We start from the raw sequence: 26,944 nt of genomic DNA on the forward strand, positions 1-26,944 counted from the left end.
CTCTGTCTCTCTCTCTGTCTCTCTCTGTCTCTCTCTCTCTCTCTCTCTGTCTCTCTCTCTCTCTCTCTCTCTCCTCTCTCTCTCTCTCCCTCTCTCTCCCTTCTCTATCTCCCCCTCTCCCTCCGTGTCTCCCTCTCTCTCTGTCTCCCTCTCTCTCTGTCTCCCTCTCTCTCTGTCTCCCTCTCTCTCTCCGTCTCCCTGTCTCTCTCCGTCTCTCTCTCTCTCCATCCCGTATTCTCTCTCCCTCTCTCTCTCTCTCCGTCTCTCTCTAGCCCTCCCGTATTCTCTCTCTGTCTCCCTCTCTCCTCTCTCTCTGTCTCCCTCTCCTCTGTAGGCTGACTACATACAGTACGCCAGCATCAGAAAAGCCTGCCAACTCTCTGTTCTGACACACACACTTCCTCTTTGTCTCAACCGATTTGTCTCTGTCTGATCTGTGACCGTGAAGGTAGAAAAGCAAACAAGCATCCTGTGCATAAAAACAACAACTGGTCAATGAGGAGGAGATGATGGTGGTACTGTTGGGTTATTGAGGGGGGTGAGACGTGGGAAGTAGAGTGTCTGTCTGTGGGAAGAGACCTACAGAGAAGCTGATTTACAAAACAGATCATTTCCATGACTCTTTAAGACATTGTGGAAATTGTACCATATTGTATTTATTTCATTTATAAAATTATATTTTTCTTTCAAGTTCTGTATATATTGCCATTAAAGATCATTATTGCCATGGGTCCTCTGTTGATGTGTTTAACCTTCCTGTGTGTCTGTGTGTGTTAAAGGAGCGACTGTGCCTTCATAGAGTATTCGTAGCCCTTGACCTAATCCACATTTTGTTGTTACAGCCTGAATTCAAAATGGATTCAATATATTTTTCTCACCCATCTACACAAAATATAATGACAGTGAAAACATGTTTTGAGAATTGTTTGCGTATTTATTGAAAATTAAATAGATAAATAGCTATTTTACATAAGTATTCACACCCTGAGTCAATACATATTAGAATCACCTTTGGCAGTGATTACAACAGTGAGTCGTTCTGATATTTGCACATGATTCTTTTTTAAATTCTTCAAGCTCTGTCAAGTTGGTTGTTGATCATTACTAGACAGTCATTTTCAAATCAATTTGTCAAAACTGTATGCCCCATAGGAACATTCGATGTCGTTTTACTAAGCATTGTGTTTTAGGTTATTGTCCTGCTGAAATCTAAATTAATCTCCCAGTGTTTGTTGGAAAGCAGACTGAACCACGTATTCCTAAACTATTTTACCTGTGCTTAGCCCTATTCCATTTATTTTTACAAATAAAACTCCCTGCCAAAGGCAAGCATACCCATAACATGATTCAGCCACCACCATGCTTGAAAATATAAGTGTCGTACTCGGTGTTGTTGGATTTGCCAGAAACATAACGCTTTGAATTCACGACATTAAGTATATTTTCTTTGACACATTTTAGCAGTTTTACTTTAGTGCCTTGTTGCAAACAGGATGCATGTTTTGGAATATTTGTATTCTGTACAGGCTTCCTTTTTCAATTTGTCGTTTAGGTTAGTATTGTGGAGTAACTACAATATATATACTCAGCAAAATAAGACAGTCAGTATCTGGTGTGGCCACCAGCTGCATTAAGTACTGCAGTGCATCTCCTCCTCATGGACTGCACCAAATTTGCCAGTTCTTTGCTGTGAAATGTTACCCCACTATTCCACCAAGGCACCTGCAAGTTCCCAAACATTTCTGGGGGGAATGGCCATAGCCCTCACCCTCAGATCCAACAGGTCCTTGACTTGCTCAACGGGATTGAGATCCGGGCTGTTCGCTGGCCATGGCAGAACACTGACATTCCTGTTTTGATCGTGCTGTTAAGAAGGTAGAAACTAGGGCCTGTAGGACCTGCCTTGTTGACAGTGTTGTTAAGAAGGTAGAAACTAGGACCTGCCTTGTTGATAGTGCTGTTAAGAAGGTAGAAACGAGGGCCTGTGGGACCTGCCTTGTTGATAGTGTTGTTAAGAAGGTAGAAACTAGGGCCTGTAGGACCTGCCCTGTTGATAGTGATGTTAAGAAGGTAGAAACTAGGGCCTGAAGGACCTGCCTTGTTGATAGTCTTGTTAAGAAGGTAGAAACCACCACCACTTTCTCTACCAGCTCTACCACCACCACTAGCTCTACCACAACTAGCTCTACCTCCACCACCACTACTACCTCTACCACCACCTTCACCACTAGCTCTTCCTCCACCACCACTAGCTCTACCACCACCACTAGCTCTACTGGATCTTCCACCACTAGCTTTACTACCACCACTAGCTCTACCACCACCACTAGCTCTACCACCACCACTAGCTCTACTGGATCTACCACCACTAGCTTTACTACCACCACCAGCTCTACCACCAGTAGCTCTACCACCACCACTAGCTCTACTGGATCTACCACCACTAGCTTTACTACCACCACTAGCTTTACTACCACCACTAGCTTTACTACCACCACTAGCTTTACTACCACCACCAGCTCTACCACCACTAGCTTTACTACCACCAGTAGCTCTACCACCACCACTAGCTCTACTGGATCTACCACCACTAGCTTTACTACCACCACTAGCTTTACTACCACCACTAGCTTTACTACCACCACTAGCTTTACTACCACCACTAGCTTTACTACCACCACTAGCTTTACTACCACCACTAGCTTTACTACCACCACTAGCTTTACTACCACCACAAGCTTTACTACCACCACAAGCTTTACTACCACCACCAAATCAAATAAAATTTTATTTGTCACATACACATGGTTAGCAGATGTTAATGCGAGTGTAGCGAAATGCTTGTGCTTCTAGTTCCGACAATGCAGTGATAACCAACAAGTAATCTAACTAACAATTCCAAAACTACTGTCTTATACACAGTGTAAGGGGATAAAGAATATGTACATAAGGATATATGAATGGGTGATGGTACAGGGCAGCATACAGTAGATGGTATCGAGTACAGTATATACATATGAGATGAGTATGTAGACAAAGTGAACAAAGTGGCATAGTTAAAGTGGCTAGTGATACATGTATTACATAAGGATGCAGTCGATGATGTAGAGTACAGTATATACGTATGCATATGAGATGAATAATGTAGGGTAAGTAACATTATATAAGGTAGCATTGTTTAAAGTGGCTAGTGATATATTTACATCATTTCCCATCAATTCCCATTATTAAAGTGGCTGGAGTTGGGTCAGTGTCAATGACAGTGTGTTGGCAGCAGCCACTCAATGTTAGTGGTGGCTGTTTAACAGTCTGATGGCCTTGAGATAGAAGCTGTTTTTCCGTCTCTCGGTCCCAGCTTTGATGCACCTGTACTGACCTCGCCTTCTGGATGATAGCGGGGTGAACAGGCAGTGGCTCGGGTGGTCCTTCTGTAGCTCAGTTGGTAGAGCATGGCGCTTGTAACGCCAGGGTAGTGGGTTCGATCCCGGGACCACCCATACGTAGAATGTATGCACACATGACTGTAAGTCCTTTGGATAAAAGCGTCTGCTAAATGGCATATATATTATTATATTATTATATATTATATTATTATATATTATTGATGTCCTTGATGATCTTTATGGCCTTCCTGTAACATCGGGTGGTGTAGGTGTCCTGGAGGGCAGGTAGTTTGCCCCCGGTGATGCGTTGTGCAGACCTCACTACCCTCTGGAGAGCCTTACGGTTGAGGGCGGAGCAGTTGCCGTACCAGGCGGTGATATAGCCCGCCAGGATGCTCTCGATTGTGCATCTGTAGAAGTTTGTGAGTGATTTTGGTGACAAGCCAAATTTCTTCAGCCTCCTGAGGTTGAAGAGGCGCTGCTGCGCCTTCTTCACGATGCTGTCTGTGTGAGTGGACCAATTCAGTTTGTCTGTGATGTGTATGCCGAGGAACTTAAAACTTGCTACCCTCTCCACTACTGTTCCATCGATGTGGATAGGGGGGTGTTCCCTCTGCTGTTTCCTGAAGTCCACAATCATCTCCTTAGTTTTGTTGACGTTGACTGTGAGGTTATTTTCCTGACACCACACTCCGAGGGCCCTCACCTCCTCCCTGTAGGCCGTCTCGTCGTTGTTGGTAATCAAGCCTACCACTGTTGTGTCGTCCGCAAACTTGATGATTGAGTTGGAGGCGTGCGTGGCCACGCAGTCGTGGGTGAACAGGGAGTACAGGAGAGGGCTCAGAACGCACCCTTGTGGGGCCCCAGTGTTGAGGATCAGAGGGGAGGAGATGTTGTTACCTACCCTCACCACCTGGGGGTGGCCCGTCAGGAAGTCCAGTACCCAGTTGCACAGGGCGGGGTCGAGACCCAGGGTCTCGAGCTTGATGACGAGCTTGGAGGGTACTATGGTGTTGAATGCCGGGTGGAGGTGATATGGTCCTTGACTAGTCTCTCAAAGCACTTCATGATGACGGAAGTGAGTGCTACGGGGCGGTAGTCGTTTAGCTCAGTTACCTTAGCTTTCTTGGGAACAGGAACAATGGTGGCCCTCTTGAAGCATGTGGGAACAGCAGACTGGTATAGGGATTGATTGAATATGTCCGTAAACACACCGGCCAGCTGGTCTGCGCATGCTCTGAGGGTGCGGCTGGGGATGCCGTCTGGGCCTGCAGCCTTGCGAGGGTTAACACGTTTAAATGTCTTACTCACCTCGGCTGCAGTGAAGGAGAGACTGCATGTTTTCGTTGCAGGCCGTGTCAGTGGCACTGTATTGTCCTCAAAGCGGGCAAAAAAAGTTATTTAGTCTGCCTGGGAGCAAGACATCCTGGTCCGTGACTGGGCTGGATTTCTTCCTGTAGTCCGTGATTGACTGTAGACCCTGCCACATGCCTCTTGTGTCTGAGCCGTTGAATTGAGATTCTACTTTGTCTCTGTACTGACACTTAGCTTGTTTGATAGCCTTGCGGAGGGAATAGCTGCACTGTTTGTATTCGGTCATGTTACCAGACACCTTGCCCTGATTAAAAGCAGTGGTTCGCGCTTTCAGTTTCACGCGAATGCTGCCATCAAACCACGGTTTCTGGTTAGGGAATGTTTTAATCGTTGCTATGGGAACGACATCTTCAACGCACATTCTAATGAACTCGCACACCGAATCAGCGTATTTGTCAATGTTGTTATCTGACGCAATACGAAACATATCCCAGTCCACGTGATGGAAGCAGTCTTGGAGTGTGGAGTCAGCTTGGTCGGACCAGCGTTGGACAGACCTCAGCGTGGGAGCCTCTAGTTTTAGTTTCTGTCTGTAGGCAGGGATCAGCAAAATGGAGTCGTGGTCAGCTTTTCCGAAAGGGGGGCGGGGCGGGGCCTTATGCGTCCCGGAAGTTAGAGTAACAATGATCCAAGGTTTTTCCACCCCTGGTTGCGATATGCTGATAAAATTTAGGGAGTTTTGTTTTCAGATTAGCCTTGTTAAAATCCCCAGCTACAATGAATGCAGCCTCCGGATAAATGGTTTCCAGTTTGCAAAGAGTTAAATAAAGTTTGTTCAGGGCCATCTGTGTCTGCTTGGGGGGGGAATATATACGGCTGTGATTATAATCGAAGAGAATTCCCTTGGTAGATAATGCGGTCAACATTTGATTGTGAGGAATTCTAAGTCAGGTGAACAGAAGGACTTGAGTTCCTGTATGTTGTTATGATCACACCACGTCTCGTTAATCATAAGGCATACCCCCCCCCGCCCCTCTTCTTTCCAGAAAGATGCTTGTTTCTGTCGGCGCGATGCGTGAAGAAACCAGCTGGCTGCACTGACTCAGTTAGCGTCTCTCGAGTGAGCCATGTTTCCGTGAAGCAAAGAACGTTACAGTCTCTGATGTCTCTCTGGACTGCTACCCTTGCTCGGATTTCATCAATCTTGTTGTCAAGAGACTGGACATTGGCGAGTAGTATGCTACTCGCGCGATGTGCCCGTCTGTGCGCAATGTACCCGTCTCCGGAGCCTGACCAGAAGACCGCTTTTTTTGCCTCTTTTACGACGTCGTTGTTTCGTGGCGTCGGCTGGGATCCGATCCATTGTCCAGGGTGGAAGGCAGAACACAGGATCCTCTTCGGGAAAATCATATTACTGGTCGTAATTATGGTGAGTTGACGTTGCTCTTATATTCAGTAGTTCCTCCCGACTGTATGTAATAAAACCTAAGATTACCTGGGGTACCAATGTAAGAAATAACACGTAAAAAAAACTACTGCATAGTTTCCTAGGAACGCGAAGCGACGCGGCCATCTCTGTCGGCACCAATCTCTCTGATTTGGTCCTGCCGTACATACCTACACGTACGCTACGGTCACAAGATGCAGGCCTCCTAATTGTCCCTAGAATTTCTAAGCAAACAGCTGTAGGCAGGGCTTTCTCCTATAGAGCTCAATTTTTATGGAACGGTCTGCCTACCCATGTGAGAGACGCAAACTCGGTCTCAACCTTTAAGTCTTTACTGAAGACTCGTCTCTTCAGTGGGTCATATGATTGAGTGTAGTCTGGCCCCTGAGTGTGAAGGTGAACGGAAAGGCTCTGGAGCAACGAACCGCCCTTGCTGTCTCTGCCTGGCCGGTTCCCCTCTTTCCACTGGGATTCTCTGCCTCTAACCCTATTACAGGGGCTGAGTCACTGGCTTACTGGTGCTCTTACATGCCGTCCCTAGGAGGGGTGCGTCACTTGAGTGGGTTGAGTCACTGATGTGATCTTCCTGTCTGGATTGGCACCCCCCTTGGGTTGTGCCGTGGCGGAGATCTTTGTGGGCTATACTCAGCCTTGTCTCAGGATGGTAAGTTGGTGGTTGAAGATATCCCTCTAGTGGTGTGGGGGCTGTGCTTTGGCAAAGTGGGTGGGGTTATATCCTTCCTGTTTGGCCCTGTCCGGGGGTATAATCGGATGGGGCCACAGAGTCTCCTGACCCCTCCTGTCTCAGCCTCCAGTATTTATGCTGCAGTAGTTTGTGTCGGGGAGCTAGGGTCAGTTTGTTATATCTGGAGTACTTCTCTTGTCTTATCCGGTGTCCTGTGTGAATTTAAGTATGCTCTCCCTAAGTCTCTCTTTCTTTCTCTCTCTCGGAGGACCTAAGCCCTAGGACCATGCCTCGGGACTACCTGGCATGATGACTCCTTGCTGTCCCCAGGCCACCTGGCCGTGCTGCTGCTCCAGTTTCAACTGACCTGAGCCCTAGGACCATGCCCCAGGACTACCTGACATGATGACTCCTTGCTGTCCCCAGTCCACCTGGCCGTGCTGCTGCTCCAGTTTCAACTGACCTGTTCACCGGATGTGCTGCCTGTCCCAGACCTGCTACCTGTCCCAGACCTGCTACCTGTCCCAGACCTATTATTTGACCATGCTGGTCATTTATGAACATTTGAACATCTTGGCTATGTTCTGTTATAATCTCCACCCGGCACAGCCAGAAGAAGACTGGCCACCCCTCATAGCCTGTTTCCTCTCCAGGTTTCTTCCTAGGTTTTGGCCTTTCTAGGGAGTTTTTCCTAGCCAACATGCTTCAACACCATTATTGCTTGCTGTTTGGGGTTTAAAGCTGGGTTTTGGTACAGCACTTTGAGATATCAGCTGATGTACGAAGGGCTTTATAAATACATTTGACTTGATGACTAGTAACCGGAAGGTTGCAAGTTCAAAACCCCCGAGCTGACAAGGTACAAATCGGTCGTTCTGCCCCTGAACAGGCAGTTAACCCACTGTTCCTAGGCCGTCATTTAAAATAAGAATTTGTTCTTAACTGACTTGCCTAGTTAAATAAAGGTTAAAAAAAAAATGTAAAAAAAAAAAAAACTTTAAATGTTCCAAAGCTGCACCAATGAGAGCATCCTGACCGGTTGCATCACCGCCTGGTATGGCAACTGCTTGGCATCTTACCATAAGGCACTACAGAGTGTAATGCGTACAGCCCAGTACATCACTGGGGCCAAACTTCCTGCCATCCAAGACTTATATAATAGGCGGTGTCATAATACATGTGTAATTACCTGGTATATAGTAATAGGAAAGCCCAAAAAGTTGTCAGACTCCAGTGACTCAAGTCATAGACTGCTTTCTCTGCTACCGCACGGCAAGTGTTACCGGAGCACCAAGTCTAGGGCCAAAAGGCTCCTTAACAGCTTCTACCCCCAGCCAATAAGACTGCTGAACAGCTTCTACCCCCAGCCAATAAGACTGCTGAACAGCTTCTACCCCCAGCCAATAAGACTGCTGAACAGCTTCTACCCCCAGCCAATAAGACCAATAAGACTGCTGAACAGCTTCTACCCCCAGCCAATAAGACTGCTGAACAGCTTCCCCCAGCCAATAAGACTGCTGAACAGCTTCCCCCAGCCAATGAAGACTGCTGAACAGCTTCTACCCCCAGCCAATAAACACTGCTGACTGCTGACAGCTTCTACCCCCAGCCAATAAGACTGCTGAACAGCTTCTACCCCCAGCCAATAAGACTGCTGAACAGCTTCTACCCCCAGCCAATAAGACTGCTGAACAGCTTCTACCCCCAGCCAATAAGACTGCTGAACAGCTTCTACCCCCCAGCCAATAAGACTGCTGAACAGCTTCTACCCCCAGCCAATAAGACTGCTGAACAGCTTCTACCCCCCAGCCAATAAGACTGCTGAACAGCTTCTACCCCCCAGCCAATAAGACTGCTGAACAGCTTCTACCCCCAGCCAATAAGACTGCTGAACAGCTTCTACCCCCCAGCCAATAAGACTGCTGAACAGCTTCTACCCCCAGCCAATAAGACTGCTGAACAGCTTCTACCCCCCAGCCAATAAGACTGCTGAACAGCTTCTACCCCCCAGCCAATAAGACTGCTGAACAGCTTCTACCCCCCAGCCAATAAGACTGCTGAACAGCTTCTACCCCCAGCCAATAAGACTGCTGAACAGCTTCTACCCCCAGCCAATAAGACTGCTGAACAGCTTCTACCCCCAGCCAATAAGACTGCTGAACAGCTTCTACCCCCAGCCAATAAGACTGCTGAACAGCTTCTACCCCCAGCCAATAAGACTGCTGAACAGCTTCTGCTGACCCCCCCCAGCCAATAAGACTGCTGAACAGCTGCTCTACCCCCAGCCAATAAGACTGCTGAACAGCTTCTACCCCCAGCCAATAAGACTGCTGAACAGCTTCTACCCCCAGCCAATAAGACTGCTGAACAGCTTCTACCCCCAGCCAATAAGACTGCTGAACATCTATTATTATTATTATATATATATCTAATCATATGGCCACCGGACTATTTACATTGACCCCCCCCCATATGTTTTTACACTGCTGCTACTTGCTGTTTATCTATGCGTAGGCTATGCATACCCCTACCAACATATAACAGTTATCTCAACTAGGCTATGCATACCCCTACCAACATATAACAGTTATCTCAACTAGGCTATGCATACCCCTACCAACATATAACAGTTATCTCAACTAGGCTATGCATACCCCTACCTACATATAACAGTTATCTCAACTAGGCTATGCATACCCCTACCTACATATAACAGTTATCTCAACTAGGCTATGCATACCCCTACCAACATATAACAGTTATCTCAACTAGGCTATGCATACCCCTACCAACATATAACAGTTATCTCAACTAGGCTATGCATACCCCTACCAACATATAACAGTTATCTCAACTAGGCTATGCATACCCCTACCAACATATAACAGTTATCTCAACTAGGCTATGCATACCCCTACCTACATATAACAGTTATCTCAACTAGGCTATGCATACCCCTACCTACATATAACAGTTATCTCAACTAGGCTATGCATACCCCTACCTACATATAACAGTTATCTCAACTAGGCTATGCATACCCCTACCTACATATAACAGTTATCTCAACTAGGCTATGCATACCCCTACCAACATATAACAGTTATCTCAACTAGGCTATGCATACCCCTACCAACATATAACAGTTATCTCAACTAGGCTATGCATACCCCTACCAACATATAACAGTTATCTCAACTAGGCTATGCATACCCCTACCTACATATAACAGTTATCTCAACTAGGCTATGCATACCCCTACCAACATATAACAGTTATCTCAACTAGGCTATGCATACCCCTACCTACATATAACAGTTATCTCAACTAGGCTATGCATACCCCTACCTACATATAACAGTTATCTCAACTAGGCTATGCATACCCCTACCTACATATAACAGTTATCTCAACTAGGCTATGCATACCCCTACCAACATATAACAGTTATCTCAACTAGGCTATGCATACCCCTACCTACATATAACAGTTATCTCAACTAGGCTATGCATACCCCTACCTACATATAACAGTTATCTCAACTAGGCTATGCATACCCCTACCTACATATAACAGTTATCTCAACTAGGCTATGCATACCCCTACCAACATATAACAGTTATCTCAACTAGGCTATGCATACCCCTACCTACATATAACAGTTATCTCAACTAGGCTATGCATACCCCTACCAACATATAACAGTTATCTCAACTAGGCTATGCATACCCCTACCTACATATAACAGTTATCTCAACTAGGCTATGCATACCCCTACCTACATATAACAGTTATCTCAACTAGGCTATGCATACCCCTACCTACATATAACAGTTATCTCAACTAGGCTATGCATACCCCTACCAACATATAACAGTTATCTCAACTAGGCTATGCATACCCCTACCAACATATAACAGTTATCTCAACTAGGCTATGCATACCCCTACCAACATATAACAGTTATCTCAACTAGGCTATGCATACCCCTACCCTACATATAACAGTTATCTCAACTAGGCTAACATATAACAGTTATCTCAACTAGGCTATGCATACCCCTACCAACATATAACAGTTATCTCAACTAGGCTATGCATACCCCTACCTACATATAACAGTTATCTCAACTAGGCTATGCATACCCCTACCTACATATAACAGTTATCTCAACTAGGCTATGCATACCCCTACCTACATATAACAGTTATCTCAACTAGGCTATGCATACCCCTACCAACATATAACAGTTATCTCAACTAGGCTATGCATACCCCTACCAACATATAACAGTTATCTCAACTAGGCTATGCATACCCCTACCAACATATAACAGTTATCTCAACTAGGCTATGCATACCCTAGGCTACCAACATATAACAGTTATCTCAACTAGGCTATGCATACCCCTACCAACATATAACAGTTATCTCAACTAGGCTATGCATACCCCTACCAACATATAACAGTTATCTCAACTAGGCTATGCATACCCCTACCAACATATAACAGCATTACCAACATATAACTTATCTCAACTAGGCTATGCATACCCCTACCAACATATAACAGTTATCTCAACTAGGCTATGCATACCCCTACCAACATATAACAGTTATCTCAACTAGGCTATGCATACCCCTACCAACATATAACAGTTATCTCAACTAGGCTATGCATACCCCTACAGTTATCTATCTCAACTAGGCTATGCATACCCCTACCTACATATAACAGTTATCTCAACTAGGCTATGCATACCCCTACCTACATATAACAGTTATCTCAACTAGGCTATGCATACCCCTACCAACATATAACAGTTATCTCAACTAGGCTATGCATACCCCTACCTACATATAACAGTTATCTCAACTAGGCTATGCATACCCCTACCTACATATAACAGTTATCTCAACTAGGCTATGCATACCCCTACCAACATATAACAGTTATCTCAACTAGGCTATGCATACCCCTACCTACATATAACAGTTATCTCAACTAGGCTATGCATACCCCTACCTACATATAACAGTTATCTCAACTAGGCTATGCATACCCCTACCAACATATAACAGTTATCTCAACTAGGCTATGCATACCCCTACCAACATATAACAGTTATCTCAACTAACCTGTACCCCCATGCATTGACTCTGTACCGGTACCACCTGTATAAAGCCTCGTTATTGTTATTTTATTGTGTTACTTTTTATTATTTGTTACTTTAGTTTATTTGGTCAATATTTTCTTAACTCTTCTTGAACTGTACTGTTGGTTAAGGGCTTGTAGTAAGCAGTTCATGGTAAGATCTACACTTGTTGTATTCGGCGCATGTGAAAAATAAAGTTTGATTTGATTAGAACAAAGTGTTTATTGTACTAACACTCATGAGTTCTTGTTGTTGTGGGTTTGTTTTTGCTTAAACCAACAACCAACAGCAGCAGCAATTTTATTGGAGTTGTCCCTGAGGCTCCAGGAGACGAGGTCAAGGAAGGCTGAGGCTGTACTGACAGTCTCACCTTAAAAACATCAACAAGAAGAAAATAGAGAGATTAAGAAAACAAAGCAAGTTCTTCCAAAAAAGTTTGTCTCAAAGAAGGTTGTTGCAACACAACAAGCCACATCAGACACCAAAGGAGAGTATTTCTGTTTCAGTCACTGGTGGGGACTAGACTACTTGTGAACAGTGCAGGTGGTGGGCTCATGAGTTGTGCTTCATTTGTGACCTACGTACAAATTAGAATTGTGCAATAGCAGAGCATAAGAGTTGCCACATCAATGTTACACTGAATAAATAGTTAAGTTACTAGTTATTGTTATTAGTTTTATATTCCATTATAATATTATATTCCAATTAATATTGTTTTTATGAATTAAAAACAACTATTGAAAACCTTTCTCTCCTGAATGTCATTTTAAAGACTGCTGGGATTTAACATCTCGCATTTGTCAAATAATATTTAGTGCAGTTGTACATAATGGGAGACACATGTTTACATTGCCAAAGCAAGTGAAATAGATGATAAACAAGAAAACATGTACTTTGAACATTACACTTACAGAAGTTCCAAAATAATAAGGACATTTCAAATATATACAGTGTTGTACCGATGTGCAAATAGCTAAAGTACAAAAGGGAAAACAAATAAACATAAATATAGGTTGTATTTGCAGTGGTGTTATTTCACTCCCTCACTCGTTGAATCATGTCTCCGTGACTTAATCAGTGGCAAAAAGTCGACCACGGACTCGATAGCCTAAAAGCGTGGATATCGAGTCAGGAACTGTAACTTTCAAGAGAGATGAATGAATATAACCTTCTAGTCCTAGTCTGTCCAGTCAATGTGATGTCTATTTTCACAGTCTGACTTAATTCAACGTTCAGCTCCATTTTGTGACTGAACGCAACAATGTATCAAGAAGTAGCAGGGTTGCGTCCATTAGAATGACGTCATAATTAGAACCCAGTTATAGTTGGTTGCAATGTCGCACCAGGTGACGGTCAAAGGGCGTCTCAGAGCGCCCTCCCGTGGCATACATGAAACACTGCATCCCCACGACAATACCGGTACCTCTGGCCCTTTTGGGATTTTAGTCCAGTTTGAGAGGCTAGTTGGTCACATTTGAAGGTGATCATTCATATTCCACCCTTTCTATCTCTATTCGGTGTGTCTGACTAGATAAGAGAGGAAGACTGAGGATGTTTTAGTGAGGTGTATTGTCTGTCCTCGGCCGCCAGGGGTGCAGGGAGAAGTGCTCATTCATTCACACTGGGCTTTGGAGCTGAAGCCACCTACAGGCGCCCGGACGATGCGACGGCAACGTTCCCTCTCCTCAGATTCATTTAGAAAAGCCGACAAAACAAAAATGTGTCGAGCTAGAGGGGCGCCATGTTGGCCACAAGCACGAAGCCAAATGTTAATGTATTTTCCGTCTTGTTTTGGGCATAAGTTATAATGGTGGAGTAAAGACAGTCGTTTTATGATGCTGGGAATAGAAGGGGGATTCTTTTATGAGTTTCATTGAAATAAGACTATAAATTAAACGCAACCTCTAGACCTTATCAAATCATGTTATCTGTTCGCAGGGGCACCTACTAATCAAGCGCTCGATATTATTTCATGGTGATGTTTTTATTTTTTCCTTCCCTCCTTTTGCTAGAAGCACTTCGCGCGTAAAGAACACCGGTTCCCAAATTCTCCGTGTTCTGCAGCTGCGAATAGCGCTCCGTAATTGGCGGAGAGCACATCAATCCTGCGTTTAGCCGCACCCCTCCCCCCATTCAGCCAGTCTGGTGGCTGTTCCTGTGTGTTTACTACACGGACCAGGCAGCAGCAGACACTTGGCTTCACATGCACCTAACTCACAACAGCTAGCCAGCTAAACACTTTATAGTTCCATCTGAAAGAGAATCTCCAAGAATCCAATATGCCCAAGAGAAAGGTACGTAGTTTGGTGACTATTTAGAGAGGATTGTGAAACAAGAAAAGCAGGCAGCTATTGATGGCTTGCAAATGAATGTGGAGCGCCATCCCCTCCAACGATTACTTAATTATAAACATATTTCTTTGGGGAATTTACGGAATTTATTTGGAGGGTATGTTAAAAAATATATATATATTTTTAATGTTTAAATTAATATTTTTCTGATCGCTTGCGAGCTTTAAAGTCTGTCGACCGGCGGTCGCTGTCCTTTGGGAAGCCAGAAGTCTCTCTCTGTCTCCATGTAGTTAAAGCACAACCAGCAGCCATGCTTTGCAGCCCAAGTCTTCCTCTCTTCTTCGACCTACCGAACAGAAACGCTTCAGTTACCGCCATTTTCCCCTCAATCCGCCCAAAATTACCTCGAGAATTCGCTTTAGTATCTATAGTTTCAATTCTGATCGTTAAAAGATGCAGTCATCGTCTTATTTCGATACAAATGTATATTTTTTGTCTTTGTTCATGGTCCCAGGTGGCTGCAGTGTCGTGTCTCTACCGCCGGGCGGCGCTGCGGAGTCTTAACTCTGCTCCTCCTTCTTGCTTATTCCGTCCCGCGCGAGTTTTCAAATCCTGCCTGAGCTCATAGACAGAAGAGAGAGATGGAGAGAGTGGAGAAAGAGAGACAGATGCTTTAGGACCCCAACTTTCACTGTTACTGGTCCCAAAAACATATAAACTGTTAACAAAACTCAAGTATTACATTACACTTCAATCTAATGGGTCTAAAAACAAGTTTATTTTAACATTATCTATGACATTTTTACTTTTTTCTTGAAATTTAAAAGTTATCTGGGGTCTTCCCTGACAGTTCATAAATGTGTAATTTGAGTCACCGTAGACTGTTGCCTGCTCTTATAGAGAAGTGTTTTTGTGATAAAAGTTGTTTTTGTTGTTTGTCCTCAGCAGGGAGCAGCTGGGGACGCCAAGGAGGAGGTGAGACTGAGACAGACTCAACACTGATCTCAACTACAACCCATCACTTATAATTACTATTCTTTATCAGCTCCGTTTCAACATAGTTGGTCTCTGACAGTGTGTGGTGACATGTTTTCCTCTTCCTGTTGCAGCCCCAGAGGAGATCCGCCCGGTTATCAGCGGTGAGACCAGCTACGATACAGACATTATATACTACCTTATGACGCATCATATAACCTATACACCAGTTTTTACACATTTATAACCTCTTATTGCAGCTTAAAGCACATTTATAACCTCTTATTGCAGCTTAAAGCACATTTATAACCTCTTATTGCAGCTTAAAGCACATTATACCACCTTATAACACATCATACAACCACTATATGACAAATAACACACAACCTCAGCTACAATCAGCATACAATCATTACACACGTATTACTATATATACCAGGTCATTACACACGTATTACTATATATACCAGGTCATTACACACGTATTACTATATATACCAGGTCATTACACACGTATTACTATATATACCAGGTCATTACACACGTATTACTATATATACCAGGTCATTACACACGTATTACTATATATACCAGGTCATTACACACGTATTACTATATATACCAGGTCATTACACATGTATTGTCTCTATATATACTAGGTAATTACACACGTATTGTCTCTATATATACTAGGTAATTACACACGTATTGTCTCTATATATACTAGGTAATTACACACGTATTGTCCCTATATATACCAGGTAATTACACCAGTATTGTCCCTATATATACCAGGTAATTACACCAGTATTGTCCCTATATATACCAGGTAATTACACACGTATTGTCTCTATATATACCAGGTAATTACACACGTATTGTCTCTATATATACAGCAGGTAATTACACACGTATTGTCCCTATATATACAGCAGGTAATTACACACGTATTGTATCTATATATACCATGTAATTACACGCGTATTGTCTATATATACCAGGTAATTACACACGTATTGTCTCTATATATACCATGTAATTACACGCGTATTGTCTATATATACCAGGTAATTACACGCGTATTGTCTATATATACCAGGTAATTACACGCGTATTGTCTCTATATATACCAGGTAATTACACACGTATTGTCCCTATATATACCAGGTAATTACACACGTATTGTCTCTATATATACCAGGTAATTACACACGTATTGTCTCTATATATGCCAGGTAATTACACACGTATTGTCTATATATACCAGGTAATTACACACGTATTGTCTCTATATATACACCAGGTAATTACACACGTATTGTCTATATATACCAGGTAATTACACACGTATTGTTTCTATATATACCAGGTAATTACACACGTATTGTCTCTATATACCAGGTAATTACACATGTATTGGCTCTATATACCAGGTAATTACACACGTATTGTCTCTATATATACAGCAGGTAATTACACACGTATTGTCTCTATATATACCAGGTAATTACACGCGTATTGTCTCTATATATACCAGGTAATTACACATGTATTGTCTCTATATATACCAGGTAATTACACATGTATTGTCTCTATATATGCCAGGTAATTACACACGTATTGTCTCTATATATACCAGGTAATTACACGCGTATTGTCTCTATATATACAGCAGGTAATTACACGCGTATTGTCTATATATATACACCAGGTAATTACACACGTATTGTCTCTATATATACACCAGGTAATTACACACGTATTGTCCCTATATATACCAGGTAATTACACACGTATTGTCTCTATATATACCAGGTCATTACACACGTATTGTCTCTATATATACCAGGTAATTACACACGTATTGTCTCTATATATACCAGGTAATTACACACGTATTGTCTCTATATATACCAGGTAATTACACACGTATTGTCTCTATATATACCAGGTAATTACACACGTATTGTCTCTATATATACCAGGTCATTACACACGTATGGTCTCTATATATACCAGGTAATTACACACGTATTGTCTCTATATATACACCAGGTAATTACACACGTATTGTCCCTATATATACCAGGTAATTACACATGTATTGTCTCTATATATACCAGGTAATTAATTACACACGTATTGTCTCTATATATACCAGGTAATTACACGCGTATTGTCTCTATATATACCAGGTAATTACACACGTATTGTCTCTATATACACCAGGTAATTACACACGTATTGTCTCTATATACACCAGGTAATTACACACATATTGTCTCTATATATACACCAGGTAATTACACACATATTGTCTCTATATATACACCAGGTAATTACACACGTATTGTCTCTATATATACACCAGGTAATTACACACATATTGTCTCTATATATACCAGGTCATTACACACGTATTGTCTCTATATATACCAGGTAATTACACACGTATTGTCTCTATATATACACCAGGTAATTACACACATATTGTCTCTATATATACCAGGTCATTACACACGTATTGTCTCTATATATACACCAGGTAATTACACACATATTGTCTCTATATATACCAGGTAATTACACACGTATTGTCTCTATATATACCAGGTAATTACACACATATTGTCTCTATATATACCAGGTAATTACACACGTATTGTCTCTATATACACCAGGTAATTACACACATATTGTCTCTATATATACCAGGTAATTACACACGTATTGTCTCTATATATACACCAGGTAATTACACACATATTGTCTCTATATATACCAGGTCATTACACACGTATTGTCTCTATATATACCAGGTAATTACACACGTATTGTCTCTATATACACCAGGTCATTACACACATATTGTCTCTATATATACACCAGGTAATTACACACGTATTGTCTCTATATATACCAGGTAATTACACATGTATTGTCTCTATATATACCAGGTAATTAATTACACACATATTACTATATACAGCAGGTAATTACACACGTATTACTATATACATCAGGTAATTACACACGTATTGTCTCTATATATACCAGGTAATTACACACGTATTGTCTCTATATATACCAGGTAATTACACACGTATTACTATATACATCAGGTAATTACACACGTATTACTATATACAGCAGGTAATTACACACGTATTACTATATACAGCAGGTAATTACACACGTATTACTATATACAGCAGGTAATTACACACGTATTACTATATACAGCAGGTAATTACACACGTATTACTATATACAGCAGGTAATTACACACGTATTACTATATACAGCAGGTAATTACACACGTATTACTATATACAGCAGGTAATTACACACGTATTACTATATACAGCAGGTAATTACACACGTATTACTATATACATCAGGTAATTACACACGTATTACTATATACAGCAGGTAATTACACACGTATTACTATATACATCAGGTAATTACACACGTATTACTATATACAGCAGGTAATTACACACGTATTACTATATACAGCAGGTAATTACACACGTATTACTATATACATCAGGTAATTACACACGTATTACTATATACAGCAGGTAATTACACACGTATTACTATATACATCAGGTAATTACACACGTATTACTATATACAGCAGGTAATTACACACGTATTACTATATACATCAGGTAATTACACACGTATTACTATATACAGCAGGTAATTACACACGTATTACTATATACATCAGGTAATTACACACGTATTACTATATACATCAGGTAATTACACACGTATTACTATATACAGCAGGTAATTACACACGTATTACTATATACATCAGGTAATTACACACGTATTACTATATACATCAGGTAATTACACACGTATTACTATATACATCAGGTAATTACACACGTATTACTATATACAGCAGGTAATTACACACGTATTACTATATACAGCAGGTAATTACACACGTATTACTATATACAGCAGGTAATTACACACGTATTACTATATACACCAGGTAATTACACACGTATTACTATATACAGCAGGTAATTACACACGTATTACTATATACATCAGGTAATTACACACGTATTACTATATACATCAGGCAATTACACACGTATTACTATATACATCAGGTAATTACACACGTATTACTATATACATCAGGTAATTACACACGTATTACTATATACAGCAGGTAATTACACACGTATTACTATATATACCAGGTAATTACACACGTATTACTATATACAGCAGGTAATTACACACGTATTACTATATACATCAGGTAATTACACACGTATTACTATATACATCAGGTAATTACACACGTATTACTATATACAGCAGGTAATTACACACGTATTACTATATACAGCAGGTAATTACACACGTATTACTATATACATCAGGTAATTACACACGTATTGTCTCTATATATACCAGGTAATTACACACGTATTGTCTCTATATATACCAGGTAATTACACACGTATTACTATATACATCAGGTAATTACACACGTATTACTATATACAGCAGGTAATTACACACGTATTACTATATACAGCAGGTAATTACACACGTATTACTATATACAGCAGGTAATTACACACGTATTACTATATACAGCAGGTAATTACACACGTATTACTATATACAGCAGATAATTACACACGTATTACTATATACAGCAGGTAATTACACACGTATTACTATATACAGCAGGTAATTACACACGTATTACTATATACAGCAGGTAATTACACACGTATTACTATATACAGCAGGTAATTACACACGTATTACTATATACAGCAGGTAATTACACACGTATTACTATATACAGCAGGTAATTACACACGTATTACTATATACAGCAGGTAATTACACACGTATTACTATATACAGCAGGTAATTACACACGTATTACTATATACATCAGGTAATTACACACGTATTACTATATACAGCAGGTAATTACACACGTATTACTATATACATCAGGTAATTACACACGTATTACTATATACATCAGGTAATTACACACGTATTACTATATACAGCAGGTAATTACACACGTATTACTATATACATCAGGTAATTACACACGTATTACTATATACAGCAGGTAATTACACACGTATTACTATATACATCAGGTAATTACACACGTATTACTATATACATCAGGTAATTACACACGTATTACTATATACAGCAGGTAATTACACACGTATTACTATATACATCAGGTAATTACACACGTATTACTATATACATCAGGTAATTACACACGTATTACTATATACAGCAGGTAATTACACATGCTAAATTAAACTCCGCTCCAACAGCATGTACACCTTGATAACATCTGCTACAATAACTAGACCATATTATTAGACATGTTTTTATAACTATACTCCGGGTTATTACACAAACCGATACACCTAATTACATGTCTATTAGCTATGTAAAAGATTATAACACCTTTATAACCTCTGCTACAATACTACAGTATTCCACATACACCATACACTACACTTATCACTATACACAGCTAATTACACACGTATTACATATTTAGCAGGTTACATAACTCTTAACCAGTTTATAAATCATGCAACCAGTTAGTAAAGTCCCACTGAAGCCCTAACTATTGGTCAGTAGATCTGAAGCCCTAAAATCTATTGGTCAGTAGATCTGAAGCCCTAGCACCTATTGGTCAGTAGATCTGAAGCCCTAATATCTATTGGTCAGTAGATCTGAAGCCCTAGCACCTATTGGTCAGTAGATCTGAAGCCCTAGTATCTATTGGTCAGTAGATCTGAAGCCCTAGCACCTATTGGTCAGTAGATCTGAAGCCCTAGTATCTATTGGTCAGTAGATCTGAAGCCCTAGTATCTATTGGTCAGTAGATCTGAAGCCCTAGTATCTATTGGTCAGTAGATCTGAAGCCCTAGTATCTATTGGTCAGTAGATCTGAAGCCCTAGCATCTATTGGTCAGTAGATCTGAAGCCCTAACATCTATTGCTTATTAGATCGGAAGCCCTAGCATCTATTGGTCAGTAGATCTGAAGCCTTAGCACCTATTGGTCAGTAGAACTAGGAATGATCTTTTTTTTTTTTTTCATTTTTTTTTTCACCTTTATTTAACCAGGTAGGCTTTTTGAGAACAAGTTCTCATTTGCAACTGCGACCTGGCCAAGATAAAGCATAGCAGTGTGAACAGACAACACAGAGTTACACATGGAGTAAACAATTAACAAGTCAATAACACAGTAGAAAAAAGGAGAGTCTATATACATTGTGTGCAAAAGGCATGAGGAGGTAGGCGAATAATTACAATTTTGCAGATTAACACTGGAGGGATAAATGATCAGATGGTCATGTACAGGTAGAGATATTGGTGTGCAAAAGAGCAGAAAAGAAAATAAATAAAAACAGTATGGGGATGAGGTAGGTAAAAATGGGTGGGCTATTTGCCGATAGACTATGTACAGCGGCAGCGATCGGTTCGTTGCTCAGATAGCTGATGTTTAAAGTTGGTGAAGGAGAACACATGAGACTGATGTTTGTTCTCTCTCTCCAGAAACCAGCCCCAGCCAAGACTGAACCCAAGGCCAAGAAGGAGAAACCAGCAAAGGTACGAGAACAGAACTACAAACCCCAGGGCTGCACACAACATCACTTCAAACTCAAGAACCATCAAACAGAACAAAAGACTAGAACATTGCATTACAGAACTACAAACCCCAGAATCATCACTAAAAACACAACCCTAAACCCCCCTCTCCAGAAAGAGAAGGCATACATATGAACATAGTATACAGTGCCTTTGGAGAGAGTGTTGTTAAGTTACAGCCTTATTCTAAAATGGGCACAAAAATACATACATTCTCTTCAATCTACACACAATACCCCGTAATGATGAAGTAAAAACAGGTTTTTAGATTTTTTTGCTAATGTTTTAGAGCTGGCCGCCCGGCCAAACTGAGCAATAGGAGGAGAAGGGTCTTGGTCAGGGAGGTGACCAAGAACCCGATGGTCACTCTGACAGAGCTCCAGAATTCCTCTGTGTTGATGGGAAAACCTTCCAGAAGGACAACCATCTCTGCAGCACTCCACCAAGCAGGCCTTTATGGTAGAGTGACCAGACGGAAGCCACTCCTCAGTAAAAGGCACCTAAAAACAAGATCCTCTGGTCTGATGAAACCATGATTGAAGTCTTTGGCCTGAATGCCAAGTGTCACATCTGGAAGAAACCTGGCACCATCCCTACAGTGAAGCATGTTGGTGGAAGCATCATGTTGTGGGGTTGTTTTTCAACGGCAGGGAGACTAGTCAGGATCAAGGGAAAGGTGAATGGCGCAAAGTACGGAGAGATCCATGATGAAAACCTGCTCCAGAGCGCTCAGGACATCAGATTGGGGCGAAGGTTCACCTTCCAATAGGACAACGACACTAAGCACACAACCAAGACAACGCAGGAGTGGCTAAGGGTCAAGTCTATGAATGTCCTCGAGTGGCCCAGCCAGAGCCCGGACTTGGAACCAATCGAACATCTCTGGAGAAAATGTATAAAAAAAAAACATTTTTGCTTTGTCAATATGGGGTTTTGTGCGGGGCCACTCAAAAAAAACAGATTTAATCCATTTTAGAATAAGGCTGTAACCTAAAATGTGGAAAAAGTCAAGGAGTTTGAATACTTTCCGAAGGCTCTGTAGATAATGTCTGTCATCCCCCCCACCCAGAAAGAGAAGGCTCTGTAGATAATGTCTGTCACCCCCCCCCCGCCCAGAAAGAGAAGGCTCTGTAGATAATGTCTGTCATCCCCCCGCCCAGAAAGAGAAGGCTCTGTAGATAATGTCTGTCATCCCCCCGCCCAGAAAGAGAAGGCTCTGTAGATAATGTCTGTCATCCCCCCACCCAGAAAGAGAAGGCTCTGTAGATAATGTCTGTCATCCCCCACCCAGAAAGAGAAGGCTCTGTAGATAATGTCTGTCATCCCCCCACCCAGAAAGAGAAGGCTCTGTAGATAATGTCTGTCATCCCCCCCACCCAGAAAGAGAAGGCTCTGTAGATAATGTCTGTCATCCCCCCCCCCCAGAAAGAGAAGGCTCTGTAGATCATGTCTGTCACCCCCCCCACCCAGAAAGAGAAGGCTCTGTATATAATGTCTGTCATCCCCCCCCACCCAGAAAGAGAAGGCTCTGTAGATAATGTCTGTCACCCCCCACCCAGAAAGAGAAGGCTCTGTAGATAATGTCTGTCATCCCCCCCACCCAGAAAGAGAAGGCTCTGTAGATAATGTCTGTCATCCCCCCACCCAGAAAGAGAAGGCTCTGTAGATAATGTCTGTCATCCCCCCCACCCAGAAAGAGAAGGCTCTGTAGATAATGTCTGTCATCCCCCCACCCAGAAAGAGAAGGCTCTGTAGATAATGTCTGTCATCCCCCCACCCAGAAAGAGAAGGCTCTGTAGATAATGTCTGTCATCCCCCCACCCAGAAAGAGAAGGCTCTGTAGATAATGTCTGTCATCCCCCCACCCAGAAAGAGAAGGCTCTGTAGATAATGTCTGTCATCCCCCCACCCAGAAAGAGAAGGCTCTGTAGATAATGTCTGTCATCCCCCCACCCAGAAAGAGAAGGCTCTGTAGATAATGTCTGTCATCCCCCCCGCCCAGAAAGAGAAGGCTCTGTAGATAATGTCTGTCATCCCCCCACCCAGAAAGAGAAGGCTCTGTAGATAATGTCTGTCATCCCCCCACCCAGAAAGAGAAGGCTCTGTAGATAATGTCTGTCATCCCCCCACCCAGAAAGAGAAGGCTCTGTAGATAATGTCTGTCACCCCCCACCCAGAAAGAGAAGGCTCTGTAGATAATGTCTGTCATCCCCCCACCCAGAAAGAGAAGGCTCTGTAGATAATGTCTGTCACCCCCCACCCAGAAAGAGAGAGGCTCTGTAGATAGATAATGTCTGTCATCCCCCACCCAGAAAGAGAAGGCTCTGTAGATAATGTCTGTCATCCCCCCCACCCAGAAAGAGAAGGCTCTGTAGATAATGTCTGTCATCCCCCACCCAGAAAGAGAAGGCTCTGTAGATAATGTCTGTCATCCCCCCACCCAGAAAGAGAAGGCTCTGTAGATAATGTCTGTCATCCCCCCACCCAGAAAGAGAAGGCTCTGTAGATAATGTCTGTCATCCCCCCACCCAGAAAGAGAAGGCTCTGTAGATAATGTCTGTCATCCCCCCACCCAGAAAGAGAAGGCTCTGTAGATAATGTCTGTCATCCCCCCACCCAGAAAGAGAAGGCTCTGTAGATAATGTCTGTCATCCCCCCCACCCAGAAAGAGAAGGCTCTGTAGATAATGAAAGAGAAGGCTCTGTCATCCCCCCCACCCAGAAAGAGAAGGCTCTGTAGATAATGTCTGTCATCCCCCCCCCCCAGAAAGAGAAGGCTCTGTAGATAATGTCTGTCATCCCCCACCCAGAAAGAGAAGGCTCTGTAGATAATGTCTGTCATCCCCCCACCCAGAAAGAGAAGGCTCTGTAGATAATGTCTGTCATCCCCCACCCAGAAAGAGAAGGCTCTGTAGATAATGTCTGTCATCCCCCCACCCAGAAAGAGAAGGCTCTGTAGATAATGTCTGTCATCCCCCCACCCAGAAAGAGAAGGCTCTGTAGATAATGTCTGTCATCCCCCCACCCAGAAAGAGAAGGCTCTGTAGATAATGTCTGTCATCCCCCCACCCAGAAAGAGAAGGCTCTGTAGATAATGTCTGTCATCCCCCACCCAGAAAGAGAAGGCTCTGTAGATAATGTCTGTCATCCCCCCACCCAGAAAGAGAAGGCTCTGTAGATAATGTCTGTCATCCCCCCACCCAGAAAGAGAAGGCTCTGTAGATAATGTCTGTCATCCCCCCACCCAGAAAGAGAAGGCCCAGATCCCCCAAGAAAGAAGGCTCTGTAGATAATGTCTGTCATCCCCCCCACCCAGAAAGAGAAGGCTCTGTAGATAATGTCTGTCATCCCCCCCACCCAGAAAGAGAAGGCTCTGTAGATAATGTCTGTCATCCCCCCCACCCAGAAAGAGAAGGCTCTGTAGATAATGTCTGTCATCCCCCACCCAGAAAGAGAAGGCTCTGTAGATAATGTCTGTCATCCCCCCACCCAGAAAGAGAAGGCTCTGTAGATAATGTCTGTCATCCCCCCACCCAGAAAGAGAAGGCTCTGTAGATAATGTCTGTCATCCCCCCACCCAGAAAGAGAAGGCTCTGTAGATAATGTCTGTCATCCCCCCACCCAGAAAGAGAAGGCTCTGTAGATAATGTCTGTCATCCCCCCCACCCAGAAAGAGAAGGCTCTGTAGATAATGTCTGTCATCCCCCCACCCAGAAAGAGAAGGCTCTGTAGATAATGTCTGTCATCCCCCCCCACCCAGAAAGAGAAGGCTCTGTAGATAATGTCTGTCATCCCCCACCCAGAAAGAGAAGGCTCTGTAGATAATGTCTGTCATCCCCCCACCCAGAAAGAGAAGGCTCTGTAGATAATGTCTGTCATCCCCCACCCAGAAAGAGAAGGCTCTGTAGATAATGTCTGTCATCCCCCACCCAGAAAGAGAAGGCTCTGTAGATAATGTCTGTCATCCCCCCACCCAGAAAGAGAAGGCTCTGTAGATAATGTCTGTCATCCCCCCACCCAGAAAGAGAAGGCTCTGTAGATAATGTCTGTCATCCCCCACCCAGAAAGAGAAGGCTCTGTAGATAATGTCTGTCATCCCCCCACCCAGAAAGAGAAGGCTCTGTAGATAATGTCTGTCATCCCCCCACCCAGAAAGAGAAGGCTCTGTAGATAATGTCTGTCATCCCCCACCCAGAAAGAGAAGGCTCTGTAGATAATGTCTGTCATCCCCCCACCCAGAAAGAGAAGGCTCTGTAGATAATGTCTGTCATCCCCCACCCAGAAAGAGAAGGCTCTGTAGATAATGTCTGTCATCCCCCCCACCCAGAAAGAGAAGGCTCTGTAGATAATGTCTGTCATCCCCCCACCCAGAAAGAGAAGGCTCTGTAGATAATGTCTGTCATCCCCCCACCCAGAAAGAGAAGGCTCTGTAGATAATGTCTGTCATCCCCCCACCCAGAAAGAGAAGGCTCTGTAGATAATGTCTGTCATCCCCCCCACCCAGAAAGAAGGCTCTGTAGATAATGAGAAAAGAGGCTCTGTAGATAATGTCTGTCATCCCCCCACCCAGAAAGAGAAGGCTCTGTAGATAATGTCTGTCATCCCCCCACCCAGAAAGAGAAGGCTCTGTAGATAATGTCTGTCATCCCCCCACCCAGAAAGAGAAGGCTCTGTAGATAATGTCTGTCATCCCCCCACCCAGAAAGAGAAGGCTCTGTAGATAATGTCTGTCATCCCCCCACCCAGAAAGAGAAGGCTCTGTAGATAATGTCTGTCATCCCCCCACCCAGAAAGAGAAGGCTCTGTAGATAATGTCTGTCATCCCCCACCCAGAAAGAGAAGGCTCTGTAGATAATGTCTGTCATCCCCCCACCCAGAAAGAGAAGGCTCTGTAGATAATGTCTGTCATCCCCCCACCCAGAAAGAGAAGGCTCTGTAGATAATGTCTGTCATCCCCCACCCAGAAAGAGAAGGCTCTGTAGATAATGTCTGTCATC

The 26,944-nt window shown here is 42.7% G+C and overlaps 1 protein-coding gene across 50 annotated transcripts in view; it reads left to right on the forward strand.

Moving 5' to 3' along the window:
* The first annotated feature begins 14,119 nt into the window (after positions 1-14,119).
* LOC118375535 (non-histone chromosomal protein HMG-14A-like) overlaps positions 14,120-26,944 on the forward strand; it is a 36,052-nt gene continuing 23,227 nt past the window's right edge. For all 50 annotated transcript variants that reach the window (XM_052518180.1, XM_052518178.1, XM_052518186.1 and 47 more), the window contains exons 1-4: positions 14,120-14,278; positions 15,221-15,250; positions 15,385-15,414; positions 21,856-21,909. In XM_052518180.1, coding sequence (XP_052374140.1) covers positions 14,264-14,278; positions 15,221-15,250; positions 15,385-15,414; positions 21,856-21,909 — 129 coding nt within the window. In that variant the 5' untranslated portion in view covers positions 14,120-14,263. The remainder of the gene's footprint in view (positions 14,279-15,220; positions 15,251-15,384; positions 15,415-21,855; positions 21,910-26,944) is intronic.

Source organism: Oncorhynchus keta, chromosome 4 (genome assembly GCF_023373465.1).
Source record: "Oncorhynchus keta strain PuntledgeMale-10-30-2019 chromosome 4, Oket_V2, whole genome shotgun sequence".
Classification (NCBI taxonomy): Eukaryota; Metazoa; Chordata; class Actinopteri; order Salmoniformes; family Salmonidae; genus Oncorhynchus; species Oncorhynchus keta.